We start from the raw sequence: 9,801 nt of genomic DNA, 5'->3' as shown, positions 1-9,801 counted from the left end.
AGCTTTACTTCTTTAATAGGCTTATTCAGTGGCAGTTCTTTCGAATACAGAATGGATTAACTAAAAAAATACGTATTGAGGTGCCGAATCAAATACAAAATGCGCCAAGTACTATGGCGGTAGAGAGGTCTAAAGAATCGAACTTTTTTCACGATTTCAATCCGATTAGAATAATTTTTTCCGGAGCTATTCATATATCACTTGAATAGTAGTTTGAAACCTTAAGAGACTGTGATTTACTAGTTGAAAAATAGGATCCGTTGAAGTATTTATGTTGTCTCGGTAGGGAATAGTCCAATCCTTTCCAGCACCGGTGCAACATGAAAGAGCCCTTTAGAATTCCTTAGAATATGAATAAGATCAAAAACCTCTGCCGAGGCCCAAGTAGAAGAAGGGGGTACTTGGTAATATGTACTAACTAAGTATTGGCACTATAAATATAAATATAAGAATAGAAAATTATTACAAATAATTTGGAACGGAATAACGACACTTGCTGCTGAAACTGTTCATTGACCACTGTCTAGACAAAGGAGTAATATGAGCAAAATCAGTAGAAAGAGACGCTAATTAACAAATAAAGGATTAATGTGGGGTTGAGAAAAATAATGCATTTTTCTACTTTCGCATTTTGTATTTGCTTTTACTTTATTACTTTCTGGGAAAGGGGGATCTGTCAAACAAGAGGCTTTATAATGATGGATATGAATTTAGAAAAAAGTTTTGTTTGTCCATATAAGTTTTTTAGCATCTTGCAGTTACAGAAGGCCTCGAAAAGACTTTTGAGTTGGGGAGACTAAAGATTTATGAATCAAAATTCAAAAGCTTCAACAAATATAACCCGCTTTATCATCAATGATCTTCTTTTACCAGCCACCTACCAGCGTAACAAAGCATGTAGGCCTATCCTTCATAATTTTTCTTTTTCGGTTACTCCCTCCGTTTTAGTTTCGAAAACTTAGACTTCTCGTGCTTTTATAGCTAAACAACTTTTATTAACATGCATGTCTATAACAACAACAAACTCAATTGAATGGCACAAGTTGAGTCTAGGAGGGTGGTGTATACACAAAGCTTACCCTTGTCTTGTGAAGATAAAGAGACTATTTCCGGTAGATCCTCAGCTCAAAGAAGCATAGTCACAACAGTGTTGAAAAAAATATGATAGTGTCGAAGCCACCAAAAAGAAGCAGATACAACAACATGATAATAAGATAACTGAAACAAAAGAAGTAACAAGCAGTAAGAGAAACTAAGAATAAGGAAATACGAGAAAAGTATTAATACTACTGATATGGAAAAGAAATACGCTCAACTACCTACTAATCATCTACCCCAATTTCTGACTCTACTGTGATGACCCGATAGATCGTTTTGAGTACTACCCTTAATTTCTGTGTTTCGAGATCTCTCATAGGTAAGTGACTTTAATCCACTTCTTTTCAATTACCCATTACATTTCATGAGATTTCAACATCAGATTTAAGATTTCTATGGTAGAAATTAGGAATTTGGGTAGAATTGGAAATTTTTATAAAAATGAGATTTAGACCTCGAATTGGGGTCGGATTTCAAAATAAATTACATGACCGGACTTGGGGGTGAATGGGTAATCAAATTTTGGTCCGAAACTCAATTTTGACCAAGCGAACCCAGGGTTGACTTTTGTTGACTTCTTCAAAAATGATCAAAATTGAACCTCTTTCATTATGGGTAGTTTCTAAATCTTATTTTGAATCGTTTGGTCAATAATTTGCTAGATTTGGTTGGTTTGGAGGCTTGTTCTAAGGGTAAGGTCGTGGTTGATTGAATGTTTCAGTTGCGGAGTGTGGTAAGAGTTGGGTCTAACCTTAATTTGAGGGAATTAGGAACCCTTGAACTACATGTTGTGTAAATTATGCATAAACCGGCGTATATGCGAGGTGACGAGTGTATATGCGTCGTTACATTACTTGTTTCCCTGTCTTCATTGCTTCATAGTATATCTTGTTTCATGCCTTAATTGCTACATGTTTATTTGAATTCCATGTCATATTTGCTACTTGCCATTTAGTATTCCTTATATTAAATTATCCCTTCCTTCCATAATTCCATGCTTGTTTGCTACATGTCTCTATTTTCTTTTCTTGCATATCTAAACCGTCTTATGCCTTGTTTGTTTTATAGTTTCGTATTATTTGTTGCCTTCAATAATGTAGTTTCATTTGTATGAGTTGTTAATTGGTAGATAATATTAAGTTTGTAGAGTTGAGACATTCGAGTTGTTCGAGATCCTTTGATTACCGTGTTATTCTCCATTACTCTTACATTTGTTCTCTTGATGTAGAACTTCTCATAAATCTTGGTTGTTGAATGGCTATTATTGATTGAAATTGTTTGGGGAGCGGGTTGTACGCCGCAACGAAAATCGAAAGGTAATGAGTTGAAATAATAGAATAAGGACGGGTTATGATATTGACAGTTGATGATATGGTTGGATCGGGTTGTGCGCCGCAACAGATTGTATAAAGTTATATTTGATTGTGACTATTGGGTTTCCTTGGTAATCGAGATGAGTTTATATGAATTGTTATTCTAGACTCTAAATTAGTTGGATTTGAGTTCGTTGTTATGAATTAACTACTTTACTTCCATTCCTGTCTTATTTGTTATTATTATTATTGCGTACAGGTTAATGTAAGTGACTCCCCTTAGCCCCGTCACTACTTCGTCGAGATTAGGCTCGGCACTTACAATATACATGGGGTCGGTTATACTCATACTGCACTCTGTACATCCTGTGCAGATACCGAAGTTTGTTCTAGCGGCATTTAGTAGACTTGATCGGATCCAGCTATCAGTGGAGACTTGAGGCATAGCTGCACGACATCCGCAACCCCAAAGTCCCCTTCCACTTCATTTTAGCTGTTTATTTTGATTCAGACAGTTATGTTTATTTCAGACCATTATCTGTAGTATTCTAGACGCTCATGTATTCATGACACCAGTTCCGGGATTTGTATTTGGATTTTGTCACTTATTAGCTTATTACCTTATTTCAAACTATTCAGTTTTATTATTGTCATTAAATATGAAAATTTTGTTTAAAATAGTTAATAACTATATCTAATATTGGCTTGCCTAACAAGTGAAATGTTAGGAGCCATCACAGTCCCGAGGGTGGGAATTCCAGTTCGTGACGATTTCTCTCTACACTTTCTTCTCTTTTGCAAGCGAGAAGTAAAGTGTCATCGCCGTCTTCATTTTTGCACTCCACAAAATTATTTTTTTCTTCCACATTAATTTTACATTCTCAGAAAAAATGACCAAATTTATGACAAGTATAACATTCAATATTAGACTTATAAAACCTTCTTTGATTTTGCCTTCATCATCGACCTCTTCCTTGATTAGAGTCTTGGCTCATGTTTTTTTAATTTGGTGGTTGACTTCCACCTCTTCCTTTTCCACCACAACCTTGTCCACGTCCACAACCTCTTTATTGCAAGCCACACCTTTCATCTTTCTCCTTGAAAGAAAGTTTTGCTTGCAAAGCTTGTTCAACCGATTCTCCTTTTGGTTTCTTCAACTTTTCTTCATGTGCTTGCAAAGAACCAGCGAATTCTTCAATGGTCATGGTATCCAAATCTTTGGATTCTTCAATAGCTACAACAATATAATTAAATTTTGAAGCAAGGGATCGTAGTATTTTTGCAACAACCCTATCATCACTCAAGTCTTCACCATATCTCTTCATTTGATTGACAATAGCCAAAAATCTTGAAATATAATCCGAAACGGATTCGAATTCCTTCATATGCAATGATTCAAACTCTCCTCTTAAGGTTTGGAGATGAACTCTTTTCACTTTATCCAAACCTTTAAAGGAAGTTTGAAGAATCTCCATGCTTGCTTTGAGGTGGTTGCATTTGCAACATTCTCAAACATCTTGTCATCCAAACATCGATGGATGAGAGTGAGTGCCTTTTGATTTTTCATTTTAAAGGCAGCATCGTCTTCCGTTCCATCACCTCCGACTTCCACCGATTCCCAAACATCATAGGCACCAAGCAATGCCTCCATCCAGATACACCAATTTCCATAGTTCTCTTTTGTGAGCATAGGAACTTGAAATGGAGTTCCATTACAATTTATCATTTTCTCTTCAAGTTTGGTTGACTCTCAAACACACTGGCTCTGATACCAAAATGTTAGAAAATTTGGGAGAGCAAGACAACACAAAAGAACACTCAAAACTCACAAAGAAGAAAGTTGAGGAAAGGATGATTTCTATTCAACTTAACTTGCTCCAAATGGCTAGGAATACATGGCTATTTATAGGAGAAATCTTTTATATATCTAGCCTACACTATATGTAAACATAATAACTAAGTCCACACCTCACATCTTTCAAGGTACATGGATGACACTACTAGACATTGTATCTTTCAAAGTACATCAATGTGTTCATACTCTAATAGATGTACTAAACTGATATTCTAGTTCATGAACTAATGTAAACAAATGGAAACAAGTTTATATTGTTCACAATTCCACACCAGCTAATTATTGTTGAAGCTCACTGATACAAGATTTACCTTTTACTAAAACAAAGATCTCTGAACTTGGAGACTCACTTCTAATTCTGGTATCAAGTACTGCTTTTCCTACACCTTTCTTCTTCTCTTGTAATATTGTCTTCTCCAAAATTTGTTCTTACTATGTTGCAAATATACATAAATACTAATCTGTTTAAAACTATTTCTTTCTTACTCTGATGTTCTCTGATTGTAGCATTCTACGTTTCCCTTTAGTTGTTCTTGGTGGAGATGCTGACCAAATAAAAAACCAGACCTTTGCATCATAACAATTCTTGTCTTTTAATTGCATATATGAATATTTGACATCAACGTTCATTGGTTCCAAGGTAACGTTCCATCAATCATGCTTGACAAAACATTTATCGTGATGATGAGACGCGGAAGGAGGAGAGAGGGAAAGAAGACGGTAAATATATTGATAATGACACTAAACTGGAGGAGAATGAAAATGATACAGAGAAATCATAAGAGGATAATGAGCTTAAAGGGATTTGATGGATGAAGAAACAAGAATAGATGAGATTCATAAGAATTAAGAGAGATGAGAAGAAAAGAGAATAGTGATGGCGGCAATGATGAGAGAAAGGGGGAGGGGGGTGATGTCATCTCAAACAATAGAGAAGATGAGGAAACTAAAGATGAAAACAGTAAAAAGGATCAAGAAAAGCAAAGGAATGGACGAGATGAATTTAAGAAGAATGAGGAAGACAACAGAGGAAAAAAAAGAAATCAAAGAGAATGAAGAGAACCAAAATAAAACTGAAGAATCGTGGTCATCAGAAAATAAGATTCGTATGAAAATGAAAGGACCAATGAGACTCTAACAGCAGAAAATGATAAGGGCGACAATTCCCTTAGTTAAAGTAACCGTGGATTTTGAGAACCTGACAAAGGTAATACAACACCCTTAACTATTGAGGACAAATACAGTAAGGGAGACAATGAGTTGCTGGAGAAGAACAAGAATAACAAGGCAGATGCTGAAAATCTGAACCAGTCTGGCTCAAATGATGAGGAAAGTGGAACACTTGAAGAAAACAGTACTACTGTTGGAGAATTGAGGACTGAAGCAAACCTGGTTATTACTCCAACTCTGCGGCAGGAAACAATGAAGTCAATAACTAGCAACAAGAAAATGATAGTTCTTCACCTGAAATATTACAAAATGAGAACTCTAGTGATAATTTCAAACTGGTAGCAGAAACCAATAAAGCCAATAAACAGCAGCAGGCATACCATTCTAAATGATCAGTCTGAGGAGACAATGGCTATGTCTAGGGGAGGAAGCACTTGCTTTAGGCCCCAAAAATTTAAAGGCCCCAAAATTACTAGTTCTCTCTATATAGTAGTATATTATTTATATAATTATCTCTTATTATTGATAAATTTATTTCTTTATTGTCTTATTAATTTTTAATAACTCGATTTCTTCATCTAATTAATATAACTAAATTAGTTTTCTGTCATCCTTATTTTACTTTTTTACTTAATTATATTTCTCTATTCATTAGTTGGTCACATAACTATATCTAATAATCTAACTTATTATTTATTTTTCTTACATAAATTATACTCTCCGTCCCAATTTATATTAAAGTGTTTGACTGGACATGTAGTTTATGAAATAAAGGAAGGTTTTTGAAACTTGTTATCTTAAATAAATCATAGAAATTTGTGGGCTAGAAATTATCTCATTAATGGTAAAAAAAAAAAATCTAAAGTTGAATTGTTACCAAATATAGAAAGGGACTTACTAAAAAAAGGAGTCACTTAAGTTGGGACGGAGGAAGTATGTTTTCTGGGTTCTCCCATTTCAGTTGTGATACAGTCAATGTTAAATTCATTTAATTTTCTATACTTTATAAAACAAAGTTCTCAATTTTTATAAAATACAGAAAACCACAGAGTACATCAATCAATACACGACATCTGACGCAAATACAAACATATTTCACATAACTTTGATGATGCAGCAGGTTCAACTTTTCTTAAGCCTTCATGGATAAATATACAGGTTTAGTGATGCTTCTTCTCGAAAAGACCATCCGAACCTGCATTCAAAATTGGGCCAGCCAGTGCAAGCTGCCAATATCTGGGCCTGAGCCGAAACCACATGAGCCAGACCAGTGCAAGCTGCCAATATCTGGGCCAAAGTTTCCTGAAGGCCTGGAATCTCAATGGGCATAGCTCGTGCCTGAGCTGATCCTGTCGGCTCAGCTATATCTGGAATTTTCTCCTGAGCTGGAGCAACTGGCGGTACTACAGGTGTTGGTCCAACTGTGGTACGAGCTACACCTCAACCTCTACCTCGACCCCGACCTCTACCACGACCCCGGCCTCTCGCGACCCTAACTGGTGGCACTGGGGGCTGACCGTCCGATCCGGTAGTACATGTTCTCACCATCTGTGAGAGAATGGAATAACATAAATTTAGTTTCCGCAATCAACAATTTCGCATGACGGAATACAAGAAAGTAAAATTTTCCTAAGGATTCTGCAGCCTCTCGAAGATAAGTACAAACGTCTCTGTACCGATCCGCAAGACTCTACTAAACCTGCTCATGACTCATGAGACCTATGTAACCTAGGCTCTGATACCAACTTGTCACGACCAAAAGTCCTAACCTGTCGTGATGGCGCCTATCTCAGTACTAGGCAAGCCAACAATATCAATAACCCACAAATTCCTTTAAATTTAAAAACGTAACATTTAATACAATACCAAAGATATAGCAATTTACGATACAACACTCCCAAAACCTGGTGTCACTGAGTACATGAGCATCTAATATGAGTACAAGTCTGGAAAATACGGTCTATAATAGTCTGAGACCAAATACAGTAAACAAGGAGATAGAGAAGGAGAGACAAGGTCTACGGAACATGGCAGCTACCTCAAAATCTCCTGAAAATCAACTGCGCGAAATGATCAACACCCGCTATGTTCAGGAACACCTGGATCTGCACACGAAGTGCAGGGTGTAGTATGAGTACAACCAACTCAGCAAGTAAGAATAATAACTAAGGAACTGGAGATAATGACGAGCTACACAATCATAGTTCACTTTTAGTAGTTCCAGCAAAGAATAGACATGCTTTCAAATCCGGCAGTTTAAGTCAAATCAATTTTATACAGTTCAATTTCAAGAAATTCGGATATAAATTATTTCAGAGATTTCACAATAATGACAGATGGCAACCAAGTGCAACAACAAATGCAAAGCAAGTACAACCTCTCAGGCAACAGTCACCCAGCTCATCACAACAACTCAACCACTCAGCTCTCAGCCTTCAGCACTCACACTCAATGGGTACCCGCGCTCACTGGGGTGTGTACAAACTTTGGAGGGGCTCCTACAGCCCAAGCGCCATAATCTGCACGGACAACTCACGTGCTGCACAGACATCTCACGTGCTGTACGGACAACTCACGTGCTATAATATCCTGCACGGACAACTCACGTGCCATAATATCCTTACCTCACCGACAGGCCCTCAGCCTTACTCAGTCCTCAACCTCTGAAGTTTCTCGGGCTCTCAGGAATCACAAGGATCAGCCCAAACAAAGATAACATAGTATATCAACAAATATCCAGAAAGATTGAGGTATAATACACAAGAAAAATTATGACTGAGTACAAGACAGTAATTAACAAATAATTCCACAAGTACGTGACCTCTACGGGTCTCAACAGTACTATAACATAGCCTAAGTATGATTTCTAACATGATTTATAGTCAAAATTGGAGAGGTGGCTTATGAACTTGCTTTGCCACCTAGTCTATCAGGTGTTCATCCAGTGTTCCATGTATCTATCGAAAGTATGTCGGGGATCCATCTCATATTCTGCATTTCAGTACAGTGTAGCTGGACGGTAATTTGACTTATGATGTAGAGCCGGTAACTATTTTAGACCGACAGGTTCAAAATATGAGGTCCAAGAACATAGCATCAGTGAAGGTGCAGTGGAGAGGCCAGCCAGTCGGAGAAGCTACTTGGGAGATTGAGCAGGAGATGCGGAGTAAATACCCACTTATTTGAGACTCCAGTTATTATTCTAAACCCGTTCGAGGACGAACGTTTGTTTAAGAGGGGGAGAATATAACGACTCGGCCGGTCGTTTTGAGTATTATAATCCCGTTTCCCCATTTACTGCTCAAATTGTGAATTTCAGTTGTTATTTGGCTTGCCGGGGTAATTGGTTTGGGTTCGGTGAGGTTTTGAAATGATTTGGAACACTTAGTTAAGGTTTAGAATTTAAGTTGAAAAGGTTGACCGGATGTTGACTTATGTGTAACGACCCCGGAGAAATTTTGCTAAGGAAATTAAGGTTTGGTAGTGCCGAGGGAGATCAATTAGTACAAATGCACCGATGTGTAAAGGAAAGTTTGGTCGGAAAAAGGTCATTTCTGCGACCACTATGCGGTCGCAGAATCACTCTGCGGACCGCATAATGATCGCAAAGTGGAGCAGGAGAGGGGCAAGATTTGAGGAAACTCTGCGGTGCACTATGCGACCACAGACCTGTTTTGCGGTGCATTATGCGACCGCAGAACAAGTATGCAGACCACATAATGACCACAGACCGGGTCAGTAACGCCCAGCTTTGGAGGCCAAATTATGCGGCCGGTATGCGGACCGCATACTTGTTATGCGATCGCATAACTGCGTCGGAGCTTCCATTCTTTCTAATTTTTTGACCGGGCCCAACTTCGATTTATAGCCCTTGAAGCTCATTTTTTAGCCAAAATCTGATATTTTAGAGAGAGGTGAGAGCATTTTAGAGAGAGAAAGTGAAGACTTAGTCATTTATCCATCAATTCTTGTTCAAGGTTTGAAGATTTCACAAGGATCTTGCTAGGGCTTCAAAGAGGTAAGAATTTCTTTACCTAATTCTTCAATTTCGGGTTTGGAGTAAAGATGGGTGATTAATAGTATGATCCTTGGGTGTAAGAGTATTATGTATACATACCAATAAGGTTGTGGAAGGATTGTTAAGTTCAAATAGGTAAGGAATGGGTTGAAAATGGTAGAAATCTTTATAAATTTAATTGAAGATTTGAGGGTCGAGTTGGTGTCGGATTTTGGTGAAATTTATATGGTTGGACTCGTGGTTGGAAGGGCGTTTATATTATGTAATTTATGTCAGCTTCCGAGACGTGGGCCCTACGGGCAATTTTTGAGTTAATTTCGGATTTTATTAGAAAAATTAGTATTTCC

General features: G+C 37.4%; 1 protein-coding gene across 1 annotated transcript; it reads left to right on the top strand.

Annotated features, from left to right (window-relative positions):
• The first annotated feature begins 5,143 nt into the window (after window positions 1–5,143).
• On the top strand, window positions 5,144–5,778 carry LOC138899147 (protein PXR1-like). Its single transcript, XM_070185269.1, has 2 exons — window positions 5,144–5,372; window positions 5,474–5,778. Exons 1-2 carry the CDS (start codon window positions 5,144–5,146, stop codon window positions 5,776–5,778), a joined length of 534 nt encoding a protein of 177 aa, XP_070041370.1.
• Window positions 5,779–9,801: the final 4,023 nt, after the last annotated feature.

The sequence above is a fragment of the Nicotiana tomentosiformis genome, chromosome 9, assembly GCF_000390325.3.
Source record: "Nicotiana tomentosiformis chromosome 9, ASM39032v3, whole genome shotgun sequence".
NCBI classification, from domain to species: domain Eukaryota; kingdom Viridiplantae; phylum Streptophyta; class Magnoliopsida; order Solanales; family Solanaceae; genus Nicotiana; species Nicotiana tomentosiformis.
Note: the sequence above shows the minus strand (reverse complement) of the source record. Positions and strands in the feature narration are given on the sequence as shown.